Genomic DNA, 20,239 nt, shown 5'->3' on the forward strand with positions numbered 1-20,239 from the left:
TTCTCCACAAACAGGATTTTAAAAGAGACTATGACTTCAGAATATTAAGAAAATAAGAATAATACCAACCTGTGAATCATATTAGGCAAATAACTTACTCTACCATATAAAGGATGACCTTAAATTTTCTTTCTTAAAATTCCCTGATTGCTGATGATTCCTAATCACTGCCATTAATCTCAATCTCTCTTAAACTCTGGTTCTCATTTCCAATTCCTATTCAACAGCTTGGTCTAGAAATGTCATTATCTATCTTCAGTTTTTCTCTCATTCTCTGTATCTCATTATCCACTAAATCCAGCCCATTCTACCTCAGTAATGGCTCTCACATCCATTTTACTCTAAGACTGTATGCTTAAAAGGGCAGGGATGGTGACTGTTTCTGTAGCCCAGCATAGTACTGGCACAGTACTTGGCATATTACAGGTGCCAGCATCCCAGCTTAAGCTTCCCAAGATGTCTGAATTGTTTTCTCTTATTCGTTTCTTGAGGCCAAGGTAGGTGTGTGTGTGTGTGTGTGTGTGTGTGTGTGTGTGTGTGTAGGGGGGGAGGTACTTCCTTTGTACTTTCCACAAGGCCAAAGATAATGTCGAGCACATGATGAATGTTCATAAAATATATGTTGGATAGATCAATGATACAGTGTTTTTCTTCCTAAGACTTCAAAACAATTTTAAAAATATACATTTTACACAGAAAAGTAAAGTTAATTTGGAGGACCAATCAGTGGTGGAACAGACAGAAAAACTTGCTCTTCTTACCTCCTAATCCCAGGAAAATAAGAGAACCATAGCATGGGTGAAATACTGAAAAGATGAGATGGTAGTTCCCTGTTTACTGGTACCTGACCTTGGCCTTAACTGATCTTTTCCCACTGCAAATTTGACTTTTAAATGCTAGAAGTTACTTAATCTATGTGGGTACATAAAGAAATATAAAGCAATAATTTTAATACCAAGTCAGTGAGAATTTCTTCTAGGCTAAAATTCTGTATAATACAAATTTGATAAAAAGCAATCTTCTATCTTTATGTGCACAAAAACAAATTACACTATTTTTCCTGATTCCAGAGGAAAACATTAGAGGGCCTATTAGAGTTCTAGTTACCTATACAGAATAAGCCAAACAATTAACTTCAGGCCTGTGTAGCCTATTCTTACCACCATATCTCACAAAATACATAACTTTAAAAGATCTAACATTTATGTTTTTAAGTTGAATAAAGAATAGTTTATTGAGTATATGCTATGTCAAATAGTGCCCTAGTAGAGAAAATCTTAGTTTTATGGCTTCAGGTCTCATGGGAGAAACTATTTTAAAATGGTTTCATTAAAAATAATGTGTTTAATAAACATATGAAAAATATTATAACATAATTTAATTACTACAAGGCACCTTTTAATTCAGGACACGAAGAATGACCTGCAGGCTTTATCTCTCTGGAGTGTAATTCTAATATTTCCACTACCTCCCATCATAACCTACTTTTGTTAACTCAGTTTCCTCAGGTTTAAGGCAATGAGTCTACTCATTTTAAAAGATTTTTTTGATTTATCCAAGCAGCTGCTGGTGACTGAAAATAGGATCATGATTGAACTCAGCAGAAACATAACATATAAGATGTAATTTCCAAAAATATGGCACACCACTGCTGGAACCCACAATATACAAGTGCCCTGGTGTGCAGTAACAGTGATAAAGGAGTTGTTTTGTGTTAAAAATCCAAAAGGACAGGGCCACAAACAGAGCTACTAAATCAGTGCTGGACACATCCGTGCCTGAATGGCAAACACATGAGATGCATCCCAGAAATACTTTGTGTGAAACAAGGTAAAGTCAATTCTATCTTCCTATGGACTCCCACTATAATTTCAGTGTGATGTTCCCATAAGGAAAATTTATCAATATTTTAAATATCAATATTTATTTAAATTAGCATTTTCAGCTTCTTTATTCTCATACCACCGCTTTTAAGAATTGAATCAAGTGGATGTATTAGGATATACAGACGATATCAAACACATACCCACAGACACCACTGTTTGTGTATAGGAAAGTAACACAGCAGAATGGATGCAAAGAAGACTTCTGAACTTGAAGAGATCTGGGTTCAAATCCTGATTTTCCCACTTTCTTGTTCAGATAACTTTGGGAAACTTACAAACTCTATAAGCTTCAACTTTCCTCAGCTATAACTGGGGTTCATAATAATAACTGGTAAAAGTAATATGAGTATACAACAATAGATACTTCATGGGATCATTGGAGGCTTCAAGAAGATAATGCTTGTAAAACATTCTATAAGTGACCAAAAATTAGTTATCATCCTTTCCCTGAAAATGATCAACAATTTCATGAGACTTTGACATTTAATAAACCAAATCCTCTCTGCCAGAGTTACTCAAAATATTTCAGAAAATTAAGGATTTGTGTTGACTGTTCAAGGAAAAAATAAATTTCCATTAGGAATATTTATGAATAAAGCTATCATTTTTTAATTCTCTAATTTGCTTATTTATCTGAAAGAACACTTGTACTTTCTTTCAAAATTGACCATTCATTCTAATTACTCATTAATTGCCAGTTACTAAGACATTAAATTACCTTAATTAATTCCATAAGGTAGAGATCACAATTTTATAGATAGTGAAGCTAACATTTAGAGAGGCTAAATAACCAGCTCAAGGTCATAGAGCAAGAGAGTGTCAGCACTAGATTTCAAACTCAGATCTCATGAATTCAAGTCAAGTGTTTTCCCATCAAACCAAGAATGTCTAATAACTATACCCATTATTCACTATCTCTAAGCAAAAATTGCATTATCTTTTGTTTTACATGACCAATAGAAAGAAAAATTGTAAAAGGAGAAAAATACTACATATCTCTAACTTCCCATAACTTCTAACCTTAAATTTACAATCTTAATATTTAGTTATTTTACCAGCCTGTGAAGACATTCTGTTCTACAAACCCATATAAATTTTACCTCATTAACATCTGCCTTACATCTATGTCACTAACGATATTCTTATTTGATGAAGTATCTGTGGCTTTGCTTATGTAAAGACTTTATTCATACTCTATCCCATGCTATCATTCAAAGTATTAAAATTTCTTCACTAGCAGAACTTTGTGAAGTTGGTGGGTCTCTTTCTTTTTTATTTTTTTAAAGACTTTATTTATTCATTTTAGAGAGAAGAGAAAGAGAAAGGGGGAGGAACAGGAAGCATCAACTCCCATATGTGCCTTGACCGGACAAGCCCAGGGTTTTGAACCAGCAACCTCAGTATTCCAGATCGACGCTTTATCCACTGTGCTACCATAGGTCAGGTAGTATTTTTCTATTGTTATTGAAGATATATGTGGGAATAAAAAAATTTCACCTGTGCACCTGACCAGGTGGTGGCGCAGTGGATAGAACGTCAGACTGGGATGCGGAAGACCCAGGTTCGAGACCCCGAGGTCGCCAGCTTGAGCACAGGCTCATCTGGTTTAAGCAAAGCTCACCAGCTTGGACCCAAGGTTACTGACTCGAGTAAGGTGTTACTCGGTCTGCTGAAGGCCCGCAGTCAAGGCACGTATGAAAAAGCAATCAATGAACAACTAAGGTGTCACAATGAAAAACTGATGATTGATGCTTCTCATCTCTCTCCATTCCTGTCTGTACCTATCTATCCCTCTCTCTGACTCTCTCTCTCTGTAAAAAAAAAAAAAAAAATTTCCCCCATGCAATATACAGTCTTAGATTTGTTTTTATTAAGGGTTTCTAACCCATAGAGGAAGAAAATACACACAACGGGTACATAAAGGGACACTTTTTTAAAAATTTAGTATGGAGAATGGAGGTTCAGAAAATACATTCTGATCAATTCATCTTTCATTTTTATAAAAAGTAAAGATTAAAGCACAAGTATAAAAATCAATCAGATCTGTATTATAGGCAATTTAAGGGAGGACAAAGAAAAGGAAATACCTGGGCTACTGTTTCTCTAATGAGGAGAAGTTTTCAGGTATGTGTTCATCAAGGGGAAAATGCCAGCCACACTTTTTATTCAGTTTGAGCCACAAATATTAGAGTTAGTATCTGTGGCCACTGCTTTCTGAAATACATCATGGTGCTCTAGCAATTCAGAATAGGTATTTCTTATACTGAAAATTATTCCCAGGACCAAATGGGTACACTGATGAATTCTACATTCTTCAAATGTTTGAAGAAGAGTTAACACCAATCCTCCAACTCTTCCAAAAAACTGAAGAAGAGGAAACACTTCCAAACTCATTTTGAGGCCAGCATTACCTTGATACCAAGCCAGATAAGGGTAGTACAATAAAAGAAAATCATATACTAATATCCTTAATGAACACAGAGGCAAAACTCTTAAAAAATATTAGTAAACCAAATTCAACAACATATTAAAAGGATTATACACCATTATCATGTGAGATTTATCCCTGGCATGCCAAGGTGGCTCAACATATGCAAATCAGTAAATGTATCCACCACATTAATATGATGAAAAATACAAATCATATGAGCATCTCAATAGATGCAGGAAAAGTAGAGGACAAAATACAACATTCTTTCATGATTAAATACCCTCAACAAACTGGATACAAAAAGAACATAACTCTATATAATAAAGGCCATATATGACAAACCCACAGCTAACATATTTAATAGTGAAAAATTAAGAGCTTCTAGGCCCTGGCCGGTTGGCTCAGCGGTAGAGTGTCGGCCTGGCGTGCGGGGGACCCGGGTTCGATTCCCGGCCAGGGCATATAGGAGAAGCGCCCATTTGCTTCTCCACCCCCACCCCCTCCTTCCTCTCTGTCTCTCTCTTCCCCTCCTGCAGCCAAGGCTCCATTGGAGCAAAGATGGCCCAGGCACTGGGGATGGCTCCTTGGCCTCTGCCCCAGGCGCTAGAGTGGCTCTGGTCGCGGCAGAGCGACGCCCCGCATCGCCCCCTGGTGGGCAGAGCGTCGCCCCTGGTGGGCGTGCCGGGTGGATCCCGGTCGGGCGCATGCGGGAGTCTGTCTGACTGTCTCTCCCCGTTTCCAGCTTCAGAAAAGTACAAAAAAAAAAAAAACTAAGAGCTTCTTCTCTAAGATCAGGAAAAGCACAAGGATGCCTACTGTCACCACTTTTATTCAACATTGTACTTGAAGTCCTAGCCAGAGCTACTAGGCAAGACAAAAACCTAAAAGGCATTCAAATTTCAAAGGAAGAAGTAAAAACTGGCATTATTTGCTGGTGATATGATCTTAAAATTCAAAGACTCAACCAAAAAACTGATGGAACTAATTAATAAATTCACTAAAATTGCAGGATATAAAATCAACATACAGAAATCAGTGGGTTCCTATATACTAACAACAAGATATCTGAAAAAAATAAAGAATATTATCCCATTCACAAAAGCATCAAAACAATAAAGTAGTTAGGAAGTGAAAGATATGTACAATGAAAACTATAAAACTTTAATGAAAGAAATTAAAGAAAACACAAACAAATGGAAATATAACCTGTGTTCATGGATCAAAGATTAATATCATTAAAATGCCCATTCTACCCAAAGCCATTTACAGAATCAGCACAATCCCTATCAAAACTCCAAAGGCATTTTTCACAGAAATAGAAAAAAAAATCCTAAAATTTGTAGGAAACTGCAAAAGACCCTAAATTATCAAAGCAATCATGAAAAAAAGAACTGCCAGAGGTATCACATCATATTCTTGATGTCTAACTACACCACAGCCGTAGGTGGGTAGCTCAGCTGGTAAGAGCTTCATACTGATATGCCAAAGTTGCAGGTTCAATCCCTGATCAGGGCACATATAAGAATCAATTAATGAATACAACAATAAGTGGAACAACAAATATATCTCTCTCTTTTGGCCCCCCGTCCCTTCCTCTCTAAAATCAATAAACAAAATTTTAAAAAATATATATATTATAAAGCTATAGTAATTAAAATAGTATAGTACTGACATAAAAGTAGACAGATACATAGACCACTGGAACAAAATAGCCCAGAAATAAACCCTGTTAATTAATATTTGACAACAGCAAAGAATACTCAGTGGGGGAAAGAGTAGTCTCAACAAATGGTGTTGAGAAAACTGAATAACTACTAGCAGAAAAATAAAATTGGACCCCTTAAACTACTCACAAAAATAAACTCAAAATGGATTTAAAAGACTTTAAACATAAGACCTGATACTGTAGAACTCCTAAAAGAAAACATAGTAAAAAAGTTCCTTGACATTAATCTTGGCAATGATTTTTGTCTATGACACCAAAGCAAAAACAACAAAAGTGAAAATCAACAAATGGGACTACAACAAACTGAAAAAGCTTAATCACAGAAAAAGAATCCTAAAAATGAAAAGACAACCTACCAAATGGGAGAAAATATTTATAAATTATATAACAAATAAGGGGTTCATCTCCTAAATATATAAAAAATTCATATAACTCAGTAAAAAAGAAAAAGAAAAAGAAAATCTGATTTAAAAACAAGAAGAGGAACTAAAAACACATTTTTTCCAAAGAAGACATCTAAATGACCAAGAGTTATGTGAAAAGATGCTAAACATCACTAATCACCAGGGAAATGCAAATGAAAACCCCAATGAGATACTATCTCACACCTGTCAGAATGGCTATAATCCAGAATATGACGCCTGACCTGTGGTGGCACAGTGGATCAAGTGTCAACCTGGAACGCTGAGGTTGCCAGTTCAAAACCCTGGGCTTGCCTGGTCAAGGCACACAAGGCAGTTGATGCTTCCTGCTCCTCCTCCTTTCTCTCTCTCTCTCTCCTCTCTAAAATGAATAAAATCTTATATTAAAAAAATGAATATGAGATAAGTGTTGGCAAGGATGTGGATAAAAAGGAAATCCTTCTACACTGATAGTGGGAATGCAAAATGGTTCAACATTATGGAAAATAGTGTGGAGGTCCCTCAATAATTTAAAAATAGAACTACCATATAATCCAACAATTCCACTCCTGAGTCTATATCCAAAGGAAATGAAAACAGGATACTGAAGAGCTCTCTGCACCCCCATGTTCACTGCAACATTATTTACAAGAGCCAAAATATGGAAACAACCTAAGCATCCACGAACAGATGAATGGAAAAAGAAGATGTGATACACATGTACAATGGAATATTATTCAGCAGAAAGAAAATCCTGCCATTTGCAACACCACAGATGAAACTTGTGGGCATTATACTAAGTGAATAAGTCAAAGAAAGACAAATGCTACATGATATCACTTATGTGTGCAATCTAAAAAAGCCAAACTTGTAAAAACAGAGTAGAATGTTGGCTACCAGGGGCTGGGGGAGAACTAGGAAGATGTTATTTAAGAGTACAAACTTGCAACCAATAGATAAATAAATCCCGGAGACCTAATGCACAACTTAGTGATTAAGGTCAACAATACAGCATTATAAACTTCAAAGTTGCTAAGAGACTAGATCTTAATTGTTCCCACCACAAAAAAGAAATGATAATTCTGTGATGTAACAGAGGTGTCTACTAATGCTACGGTAGTAATCATATTGCAATATATAAATGTATGAAATCAACACATTCTATACCTTAAATTAAACAATGTTTATGTCACTTACTGTTATCTTTTAGTTTCAAAGTATATTTCTAAATTAATTACTTTCAGGAAAAAAAGTATTTTATTATACATATATACACAAAATTTTCACATTATGATAGATCAAAATGACATTATTTCTTTTTTCAGTATTTATGTTGGGATTTGCATGATAACAATCCTATGATTCTTGAAAAACTGCCTTTTGAGGAGTAACAGTCACCTGAATCCAAAACACCTGAAGGTGGTTACACATGAGGAAAGAACCTTATTGTTGTAGACCTTAGAAAAAGATCATCTTCTTGTATTTTTATAATGGAAATCATAAAATTATCTGTAACACAGGGGTGTAGGAAAAACATGAAGGAATAAATTACCCATACTTCCCCATGTATAAGATACTCTCATGTATAAGACGTACCTTAGTTTTGGGCCTGAAATTTGAAAAAAAAAAAGTATTACATAGAGTTATTGAACTCAAGATGTATTTATCATAAAATTCATACAACTCCTCATCACTGTCAAAACTCCCATCCATTAGCTTGTCCTCATCTGTGTCTAATGACGAATCACTCTCTTCAACAATGAGCACAAAAACAAGCACGAAAAAGCGAGAAATGCAAGTAAAAAAAAAAATCTGCAACCACTGTATAAGACACACCCAGTTTTTAGACCCCAAATTTTTCTAAAAAAAGGTGCATCTTAAAAATGGGGAAATCTGGTAACCGTTTTTCACAATTCTTTAAAGACTTTTAGAGAAACGTTAAGAGATCCACAAGTTATACACAGGATCACAGCTACTGACCAATGGGAAACTTATTTTCTGTGCTATAACATCTGGCCACAACACCACTTCACAATCTAGGGAATGAAAGCCAGACACCTAAACTCAGATGCTGATCGAGCCTAACTTACAGGTCAGGGTTTCTCAGGCCTTACTTTCCTCACTGTGGAATCATTGTTGATGAATACTTATGTGCCAAATCCTGTGTTAGCAATAAAAGTTTGTTATTTTTGCTCCAAATAAGTAAAACCACAGTCCTGCTCTTGCAAAACTTATCTTGTGGAAAGACAAAAAATGCAACCTAACTGGTATGAACAAACCATCTTGTCTAGGCAAACTTAAAAGGCTGCAGAAAGGAAACACAGCTGAGCTGAGACTTGATAAATGTGAACTGCTTAGATGGGGACTATGGGTATTCCTTGAAGAAAGAACAGGTTGCAAGGACAAGATGGCAGGAAAGAATAAGAAGAGAGAGGTTTATGTAGATCAGAGGTCCCCAATCTTTTTACACAGGGGGCCAGTTCACTGTCCCTCAGACCGTTGGAGGGCTGAACTATAAAAAAACTATGAACAAATCCCTATGCACACTGCACATATCTTATTTTAAAGTAAAAAAACAAAACGGGAACAAATACAATATTTAAAATAAAGAACAAGTAAATTTAAATCAACAAACTGACCAGTATTTCAATGGGAACTATGGGCCTGCTTTTGGCTAATGAGATGGTCAATGTGCTCCTCTCACTGACCACCAATGAAAGAGGTGCCCCTTCCGGAAGTGCGGTGGGGGCCGGATAAATGGCGTGAGGGGGCCGCATGCGGCCCACGGGCCGTAGTTTGGGGACCCCTGATGTAGATGATGCACCCATGCACAGGCGGGGCATCTGGGAGATAAACTTAGAGCTTTATATGCCACATTAGGGAATATGACCTTTAACCTTCAAGAAACAGTCAGTAAGATCCCTTTTGCACTAAGAGTCTGGAAATTGGCTCTAGGCCCAACCAAATGAATCCAATTTGTCTACCATTTCATCTAACGTTGTTAGTCTTTAAAAGCAAAAATGTCTTAAAGCAAAAAAGCCATCTATGTTTTGATGTTGATATTCTGAAATCTAAAAGACCTCACTTAACTGATAAATTTTAGGACTAGTAGATTTCTATTGTTATAAGTACAGAAGTAAAACATTTTAAAAGCAAGATGTATGACAAGTGTTTGGCATCTGTTCTTTAACACATACAAACTCTGTAAACCTACAGGTGAGAAAATTATACACAGATATTATATTTACATGCCCCCCAGAAAAACTGTTTCATCTTGTTCAAATAAAGCTTTACTCCCTTCACTCTGGCTGTTGATCAGCTACAGAAGCACCTAAAGAACATGAAGTCCTGTTTACCTGTGTTCTGCAGGAACAGGGGGCGGCCAAACAGCAGGGTCTCTAAATGGTTCATCTTGACAGGACACAGGGAAATCTGGGGGCCTGTCAATTTTAAAACTTTCCAAAGTGTTGACAATACTTTTAACTTGTTCATATTCTTCCAATAATTCCTGCCGAACCTTTAAAAAATATATATATGTATATATATAGCCTTTATGCCAGAAACTGTTTAAAGTTTAAATTGCAAATAATAAATTGCTATAGAATGCAAGTTTTCTTATTATTTTCAAAATATACAAAATGAAACATTAAAACATATTTAAAAACAAAGAACTATTTTAAGTAATATAGACAGGAGGGCAGGATTTGGTTTGAAAAAAGACATAATTAAATATCTTTTCATAGGGGAAGTAGTTATATATCTTTCATAATGGAACTTTATTTCTACCAAGAAATGTAATGACCATGAACACAATTTAAAACAAGCAACTAGGTCAGTAACAAGCCTATCATTCCCAGAAAGCTATATATAATATTAATGCTAAATCTTTTTAATATGCTTGGAAATAACTTCCAAAAAATCATTGCCCTGGCCAATAGAGCATCAGCCTGGCATGTGGATGTGCTAGGTTTGATTCCCAGTCAGGGCACACAGGAGAAGTGACCATCTGCTTCTCTACCCTCCCTGGCCCTCTACCCTCTATCTCTCTCTTTTCCTCCCACAGCCATGGCTCAGTTGGAGCAAGTTGGCCCTTTACGCTAAGAATGGCTCCATGGCCTCCCCTCAGATGTAAAATAGCTCGGTTGCAGAGCAATGGAGCAATGGTCCCAGATGGGCAGAGTATCGCCCCATAGGGGGCTTGCCGGGTGGATCCTGGTCAAGGTACATACAGGTGTCTATCTCTTTGCCTCTCCACTTCTTACTTAAGAAAAATTTAAAAATAAAAAATAAAAAAATCAGCCAAAATTTTGACCAGTGTTTCCAGTACCCAACACCATTAAGTATGACATGGCTGCCTGTCACAGCATCTGAAAACCTGATGTGACAAAATACTTTCAATATCCAATTCTAATTTTTATTTAAATTCTCCTTTACCTAAAATCATAATTCTTTTGGCCTTGTTAAATTATTTTAAGACCTGAGTAAAGTTTATTTTAAGCATAAAGGCAAGATTTTTCCTACATTTAAAAAACTTTATTGAGGCCCTGGCCATTGGCTCAGTGGATAGAGAACTAGCCCAGCATGCAGACATCCAGGTTCAATCCCTGGTCAGGGCACACATAAGAAGCAACCATATGCTTCTCTTCCCCTCCCTCTCTCTCTTCTCTCACTCCTCCTTTCTCACAGCCAGTGACTCAGTTAGTTTGAGTGTCAGCCCCCCGGAACTGAGAATAGCTAAGTTGGTCCAAGCATTAGCCTTAGGCACTAAGAGTAGCTCAATTGGTCTTCATGTGCTAAAAATAGCTGAATTGATTCCAGCATTGGCCCCAGACAGGGGTTGCCAGGTGGATCCTGGTCAGGTACATGCGAGAGTCTGCCTCACTGTCACCCCTACTCTCACTTTAAAAAAACCAAAACCCTCATTGAGCACCTATTATGTGGAAATTCTTCTATTTTGAAACTCATAGCCCAAACTAATTTTCAGAGGCAAATAGAAAAAAAACTGAAAATTACATTTATAAATTCAGTTTAACAATTCTAATTTTTTAATCATTAAGTAAAGTGTGCTTAATGATAAAAAGCATTTACAGTAAAGTAAAGCAAAACATAAAAAACTTTCCCTTAAGAAAGTATCTTAAAGTAAGAAACTTTATCTTGAATAATATATAGAAAGGAACATATAAAGGAGATGCAGAACCAAAGAAAAACCTTGATAAAATTTAACTGCTCACATATACAATTATATGATATACTTGGAAAAATGAAATTTCAGAACCTAATGGAAAGAAACATAGTAGAAATATCTGAATAGAAATGGTAATTATTTAACACAATTAAGAACATGTCAAAAATATTTTCCATGCTAGATTAATAAACCACTCTTATCTATGGCTAGTATGCAGGATAGACGAAAACAACCAAAAATTTCAACCTGAGTTAGAGCAAGTGTATTGTTCTCATTCAGTATAACCCGGTAACACTTAGATTGGAAAATGAGCCAAATTTACCCTGAAAATTTAGTAAACATCAATTTCTGACCCTTAGTGGAAAAATTAGAACACTTAAAGGCATTTAGTACATAAAATGGAAATTTCAAAGAAATGCTTGACTTTGTACTTTAAATATTAAAAGGATTTTAATTTTTAGAAATAAGTGGGGAAATTATAATTCGTTTTTATTAACTGTACTATTATATAATCAAGTTTTATAGTCAAGAGACAGCAAATATATTAGTGTTTTTTTATTAGATTACTGATTCCTTTGTATTTGTAAGGAGTCTTTCAAAAGAAGAGGAAACTTTCTTAAATGAAAAGTTTTATGAAAAGGGTCAAAAAGAACTGAAAGAGTATAGGGCAAGTAGTAATAACTTATTTCAAAAATTAGTACTCACCATTAGGCAAGTAATGAAAATTTTTTTAAATTAAGAATAGATTCAATCAGAATTAAGTATCTTTTAAGTATGTCTCATGAAATAATAAAAAATATACAAAGTATTAACTGGGCAAGATAGAAAATTATTCAGAGTACATTTTAGACGTAGTTCATAGCTCAGTCTTCAGACAAATAAGAACTATTTACATCTAATCTTGCAAGTACAACAGACTACTGACCTGACTCACTGAATAAGGTGGTCTTACCTGTTGCCATTTGCCTTTGACAGCTGGGTCTCTGACTGACTGACAATGTCTCTGAATCTGCTGGATTACTCCTTGGTAATATACCATTGATGAGTCATAATTTCCAAGAAGTGCATATTCTCTTCCTTTCTTTGCATTGTCACAAATCTCAGCCAAGTTCATCTTCTTTCAGAGACCTAAACATTAAATATAATGACCTTTTATCAAGTTTTCAGCATCAATTCTAAAATTTCTTTTTTATTCTTTAAAATATCAGCTTAAAACCACTTGGAAAGTCTAAATAGTTCTTTCTTTGAAGTTACCTGAATGCATCTTGTAATACTGAACAAAGTTTCTAATTTTGGCAGCACAAAGGAAATCACAAAAGAACACCCAAGGAGATAATGAGAAATCGCACAGTTCTGAACTACTGATTCATGTTACAGGTACTGGTTTTCCTTGCTCACTTATAATGCTTATAAGCTGCAATGAGAGTAAAGATAATATTTTTCAATTTATTCTTGACAATGCAGAAATATATGAATATCACATATTTTCCACTGACATCAATTAAAACTGCAGAAACTAATTCTCAATAAAACTTTCTGGCTCAAGAACAGAAAGTCATTCTGAAGAAACACATTTTAAAGGAACAACCAACTGTTGCCCATGCATCACTTATATCCATTTAACATCTCATACAGCTTCAATTTAAGCAAAATCCTGTGAATTAAACTACCTGAGCCCTTTTTGTTCCTCAACTGTAACCGCCCATGAGCCTGTCATTCTCTGTAGCGTTTTGTCTGTGAAAACAACTAGCAGTAATTTTTTTCATTCTACAGGATGCTAAGATGACCATCTGAAAATACCCATAGTAGAGAGAATCACAGTATTTTTCCATGCCTTCTTGAGGGAATTAGAATTTGGAGTAGTTAGGAGTCAGAGAGGAAGAGCCAAGCTGTCTATTCTTAAGGGGCTCTAACACTCTTCCTCTAAATTAACCACATCTAGTTCTAGGCATTTTAAGTGACTCAATTACATTCTTGAAAATAAAGCTGTTTCCTTTATGCATTTTGGCATGTTATTTTTGTCCCTTCTCCCAGCAGAGGTTCACTAAAGGCAGCACCCATGTTACTCAAGAATCACATTGCAGCAACTTGTACACTACTTTTATGTGGTAAAAAATTCCAATGTTCCGTACATCTATCACAGGATATAGAACATGGAAAGCTTCTCCTTCAAATCAGAATATTAACACAAAGCTGTGAGGTCTTTTTACAGGGAATAATCTGTAATTAATAAATCCAGTAGGAACAAAGATGTTCCATACATTTTTTTGAAATCACTGTGAGACCAAGTATTAATTCTGCTAATATGTGCAGGAGTCAGCAAACTTTTTCTGTAAAAGACAAGATAGCAAATATTTTAGGTTTTGAAGACCAGTGGTCAATATTTTTGGTTTTGAAGACCAGTGCTCAATATTTGAAGACCAGTGGTCAATATATAATGAGACAAAATTTTCCACAATTTTTGATGAAATTCAAAATATTATAGTAATAATAGTTGAGCACTTCTTCTAAAACAGGTCTACTATTCTCTTCAGGTTATCTCTCCCTTCCTATCCCGCTTGCTCTCCCCCTACCCTCATGCTAAAAAAAATAAAATAAATTCTGAATTATATCATTGGTGATTTATCTCCATTATTTCTGTTCTCTCATTCTGGACCACTTTGTATTCAGATATTGGACTTCTTAGTTTGGCCCTCTGATTTTCTTACATTTTCTCTCCTATTTTCCATCTCTTTATCCTTTTGCTCTACTTTCTTCAAGATTTTATCAACTTTACATTCTAACACTTCTGTAGAGTATTTTTCTTTTTATATTTTATTATTGTAATAGACACAACGTACAGTGCACAGGAAGTGTATGACTTTTTTACTTTGGATACACCCAGGTTACACTACATCAAGATACAGAACATTTCCATGCCCCAGAAGGACCCTTCATGTCCCTCACAGTTAGCATTTCTCCTCTAGGACAATTACTATTCTACTTATGTTATCATTCATAAGTTTTGCATGTTTGTTTAAATCAGCTTTATTGAAATATAATTTTTATACAATTAAATTCACTAATTTTAGGTATACAATTTGATTTCTTTTGAAAAGTGTATACAATTGCCTTTCCGCCACTAAAGTCAATATACAGAACATTTCCATTACCCCAGAAAATTCCCTCTTTATCCTTTGCAGTCAGTACCCACCCGATCAGGCATTCTCTCACTGACTTATCATTATAGTTTTGTCTTTTATAGAAAATGACTTAAATAGAACCATATAGTATGTATTCTGTTATTTGACTTCTTTCATTTAGCATGATGCATTTCAGATTCACCCATGTTGCTAAATATATTAGTAACTCAATGCTTTTTATTGTTGATTACTATTTCATTATATGGATATAATAAAATTTGTTTTAAATTCACCTGTTCTCCATAAGGCATTTGGCAGAAACAAACACAAAAGTACAGTATATTTTTGACCAGGCCTCAGAGTATATCCACTGAGGTGACATTCAAAATTTCAAGATACAAAAAACTACAATCCACTCTAAAGGAGAGGCAAATGATACAACATAAAGCAGAATTAATGCTGTTATGTAAAGCTCTTGATAATCTATTAATTACTATGAAATAAGTATACTTAAACACATAAAGACAAGACATTTTTAAACAAATAGGCAGATGTAAAAAATGAAAAAACTTCTAGCATTAAAAAAATACCAGTTAAATTTAAAACTCAGTGGATGTCAGAGTGCCTGCGCTGTCCACAGAGGGCTGAGGCAGCCGAGGGCCACAGCAGCAGGGCACCAGGACAGCATGGGTGTCGGCTTTGGACCACTTTCGGGGCTGTAAGCAAGAAGAAGCTGCAGCCCACCAGGGCCACCCTCACCCTGACACCCTCAGCAGTAAACAAGGTAAAACAACTTCTTAAAGACAAGCCTGAACATGTAGTGTGGAAGTTAGTGTCTAAACCAGGGATTGTAATAGTTTTTTTTGTTTTGTTTTTTGCGAGAGAGAGAGGGAGATGAGAAGCATTAACTCACATAGTTGTGCCACTTCAGTTGTTCACTGATAGCTTATACGTGCCTTGACCGGGGGCTCAAGCCAAGCTAGTGACCCCTTCCTCAAGCAACATCCTAGTGCCTCAAGCCAGTGTCCTTTGGGCTCAAGCCCGGGACCTCTGGATCACGTTGATGATCTCACGCTGAAGAGGGTGACCTTTGGGTCTCAAAACTGGGACCTCAGCATCCCAGGTTGATGCTCTATCTACTGTGCCACCAGCAGTCAGGCATATAATGGCCTTTCTTATAGTCTAGAATACATGAAGACAAAAGGAGATTCTGATAAAGGAGTTGTTCAAGAGGGAGTCAGTGTTCATCGGAAAGAAAGCACAGCTAACACTTTCAGGAACAGAAATGGACCCTGTTGAAGAAAGATTTTCCAGTGAGTTTGTGTCCAATAATCCACACGTCAGAGGAACATGTGGCTGTGGAGAAAGCTGTGATACCTGACTCCTAGGACCACTCTGGCTGTCGTTTCAGGAAAGCCTGTGGAAGCCCTGGCCTTAGGGAAGAAATCATGAGACTGTCACGTGTTTATAATGTATGGCTGCCTTATGAGGAAAATAAAGGGATGCATTTTGAAAATGAAGCCTGTGTGTTAGATTTTTTTTTAAATTTTATTTATTCATTTTTAAAGAGAGAGAGACAGAGACAGAGAGAGAGAGACAGAGACAGAGAAGGGGGAGGAGCCGGAAGCATCAACTCCCATATGTGCCTTGACCAGGCAAGCCCAGGGTTTCGAACCGGCGACCTCAGCATTTCCAGGTCGACACTTTATCCACTGCGCCACCACAGGTCAGGCCTGTGTTAGATTTCAGTACTGATATTTGTATTCTTTCTAAGGGACAGACTATGAGAAGCCATCACTCTCTTTAGGTCATTTTTCTGATCTGTAAAGAAAAAAACAATCCCACCCTGCACTTAATTATCTTGTATCCTTTATGTTAGAACCAGTTTTACAGAATTTGCCTGCCTGGAGGATTTCAGTAAACACATTTTTAATAGATGTGCACTCTACAGATCTCTGTTGAATGGCTTAATTGATGGTTCTTAAAATTCAGAGGCAGAAAGTCCTGACCGCTATGTTGACATGGTAGTGCACTTTTTCTACCCAAACTTGGCACAGCCTTTCTACATATTTGTCCAAAATTTCATTGTCAGATGCATCATTTGCTTACCCTTTAGCAGAATCAGCCACTTGATGAAAGTATCAAAGATTTCCTTGAACTGCAGTGCAGAAGGGTTTGAGTGATGGCATCAAAAGGTCAGAGAAACATTTGGTCCATCATTTTTCATCCATTTTTTTTGCCACTTTATGCATCTGCTGAAGGTGGGGTCTCAATCTCAGATCCATTTAATTGAAAAGTCTATTACAAGCCTTCTGGCCCACCCATCAATTCTACTACCAAAGAAGCACAACCCTGGGGAAGGACAGGGCTGATGTCCACCCACACAATATAGAGCAGGGACCGCTCACAGCTCCCCTTCCATATAGGTGATACACCAGCACAGCACTCTGACATAGGTAGTGGGTGGTCTGGCTTCTCTATCTGATTGATATTTCAATAAGATTTCTGTGTAATTTGATAAAGATCATATTTTTTATTTGAGAAAAATCTTTTTATTTTATTAAATTGATTTTAGAGGAAAAAAGGAGAAAGAGAAACATTGAGCTTCTGTTCCACTTATTTATACATTCACTGGTTGATTCTTGTATGTTCCCTGACTTGGGGTTGAACCTGCAACTTTGGCATACGGGCACAATGCTCTGAGCTACCAGGTCAGGGCAAGAAAAATCTTATTTTAAAACCCCTTTATGTGAATTACTATGTTGTTTCCTTTGAAGTATGAAGGAGTGGTTTATATTAACAAGGGAGACACTGTAGCAACCCAGAAATACCCTTCTGGAAAGCAGCAGTAATTATGAAGCAGAATATAGAGGTCTTTTCCTAAAATTCCCAATATGCATATACTTTCTGGGTCCTAAGTCCAATTGCTAAAACTTTTAAATCCAGTATTTTAACCTTACATTTCTATTACCAATTTTTCTTTTTAACAGTATTCCTTTTGTAATTTAATTTTCTTAGGTTTGATATTTTAATTGTTTTACTAAATGACCTTCAATTTTTTAAAAACATTTTTTATTGGTTGATTTTAGACAGAAAGAGGAAAGGGGAGTGAGGGAGAGAAGGAGGGAGAGGAAGGGAGAGAGGGAAAAAGACAGAGAGAGGGAGAGAGGTATTCATTTGTTGTTCCACTTAGTTGTACATCTAATGGTTGCTTCCTGTGTGTGCCCTGACCAGGATCAAACCCACAACCTTGGCATTTCGGGAGGATGCTCTACCCAACTGAGCTACCTGACCAGGGCCAACATGCTTTTTTTGAAAGGTGAGTCTTATAAATTGAAATAGCTGAGTTCCTTGATGGTTGTCATATTTATACTAAAGTACCTGTCACAAAATGCACCAAAACCTAGAGCATTAGCTTTACTTGCGTTTGTATTAATATAATTGTTAACTCATTCACAATTTCTGCAATACTGAAAGTAAGTACTTAGTGACTGAGACTGAGTTGTCAATAAAAAAATATAGTCTAAAAAAAAACTAAATGGACTGAGGAAACGGCGGATTTGACACAGATGAAAGAATCAAGAAATCAGAAGATAGAGCTGTAGAAATTTGCCAAAATGCAGCATGAAGATGAAGTAAGCAAAAATAAGAAATGGAGAAAGTAGAAAGAGATGGTCCATCATATATATATAAAGGTCTACCGGAAAGTTCTGTTCGTTTTTGGAATAAAACAAAATACAAATTTTTCTTACCGTCAGTAAACTTTATTAAATAATATAATTGCCGGCCTGACCTGTGGTGGCGCAGTGGATAAAGGTCAACCTGGAAATGCTGAGGTTGCCGGCCCGAAACCCTGGGCTTGCCTGGTCAAGGCACATATGGGAGTTGATGCTTCCAGGTCCTCCCCCCTTCTTTTTCTCTGTCTCTCTCTCCTCTCTCTCCCTCTCTGTCTCTCTCTCTCCTCTCTAAGAAATGAATAAATAAAATAAAATAATAAAAAATAATAATAAAATTGCCATTATTATTAATGATTTCTTGCCAGCATGAGGGCAATTTGTATATCCCATTTTTGAAAAATGTTTTATCTTTTGATGCGAAAAATTGAACTAGTGCTTGTTTGATATCTTCTTCATTTTTGAATTTTTTGCCCTTCAAAAAATTTTGTAAGGACAAAAACAAGTGATAGTCGGAGGGTGCTAAGTCCAGGGAATATGGTAGATGCGACAGACATGCTTCTGTAGCATTTCTTCCTTATTGAAATTCGTAAAAATTACAGTGGCGTAAATGAACTTTATCAGTAGCCATGGGTACACTATCGCTTCACACATAAGACTAACGTGAATCAACTTTGTTTTAGTTAATTTGCTACGTCAGTATGTATACATTAAGTGATAAAAAATAGAGAGGCACACATGCGCCAAATAAACGTGCTTACGGGGCAAAACTTGTGATAGAAACGGACAGAACTTTCCGGTAGACCACATATATATATATATATATATAAAATGAATTCTAGAAGGAAAAAGGAGAAGCAATATTCGAGTATATAGTGGTAAAGGAACTTCGAAAATCTATAAAGACATATTATTCTCTATTCCAAAATAAATAAAAATAAGTCTATACCTAGAGATAATGTAGTAAAACTGAAGAATGCTAAGAGCAAGAAAGAAATAATATACTGACTACAAAGGAAAGATAATATATTGAGAGTTAACTCTTCAAAAGAACATGGGAAACCTGAAGATAGTGGAGTATTTCCCAAGTGCTAAGGGATGGGACAGGGGGAGAATGCCAACCTAGAATTTTATACTAAGCTAAGCTATTCAAGTGTGAAAGCAACATAAAAAATTCAAACAGAAAAACATAGGTGTGAGTCCAGGCACCACAAACTTTTAGTTGTGATTACAGACAAATCATGTAATTTCGCTAGTCCTCAGTTCCACATCTATAAAATAGGAAAAATAATATTTACTATCATAAGGTTATTGTAAAAATTGAATGTGATAACACTTTAACATCATTCCTAGCACATAATGAACACTAAATCAATGTAAGCCATTATTTTACCCTACATTCAACACTAACATAGACATTTGAGACAACTTAAATTTTTCCTCAAAAAGACACCAAATAAACTAACCCAGTTTTCACTATAAATTCCAGATGCTATACCATAGCTTTAATTACTTTCAACCATAATCTTGAAATATAGACGGTTTTTAAAATCTCATTTAATAAAAATAAAAAGAGTTTCTAGGATGTTTAAAAGCTCAGGTTTATTTTGAGTTTATCATATATTCAAGATTGATTCAAGTACAGTAGTATCTTTTCTTTGAGTTCTAGACTCAAAAGAAAAAGAACAACTCAGTTCAAGTTTATAGTCAGATCAAAAACTACTGCTTAATTTGGTCCTAAATAATTCTGACTTCTTTTTTCCAAGACTCAGATCTAAATAAAGCCCTGGTTCCAACCTATTTCTCCAGCTATA

At 35.9% G+C, this 20,239-nt stretch overlaps 1 protein-coding gene across 4 annotated transcripts in view; it reads right to left on the reverse strand.

The window, feature by feature from the left end:
• Positions 1-20,239, reverse strand: part of KATNAL1 (katanin catalytic subunit A1 like 1) — a 116,833-nt gene that overhangs the window by 85,581 nt on the left and 11,013 nt on the right. For 3 of the 4 annotated variants that reach the window (XM_066369287.1, XM_066369286.1, XM_066369290.1), the window contains exons 2-3: positions 12,582-12,757; positions 9,801-9,961 (exon numbers count right to left, since the gene is read on the reverse strand). In XM_066369287.1, the coding sequence (XP_066225384.1) occupies positions 9,801-9,961; positions 12,582-12,743 (323 nt within the window). In that variant the 5' untranslated portion in view covers positions 12,744-12,757. Of the gene's footprint in view, positions 1-9,800; positions 9,962-12,581; positions 12,758-16,860; positions 17,007-20,239 lie in introns of all 4 variants that reach the window. The other variant, XM_066369289.1, reaches the window with a different exon arrangement.

Source organism: Saccopteryx leptura, chromosome 2 (assembly GCF_036850995.1).
Source record: "Saccopteryx leptura isolate mSacLep1 chromosome 2, mSacLep1_pri_phased_curated, whole genome shotgun sequence".
NCBI classification, from domain to species: domain Eukaryota; kingdom Metazoa; phylum Chordata; class Mammalia; order Chiroptera; family Emballonuridae; genus Saccopteryx; species Saccopteryx leptura.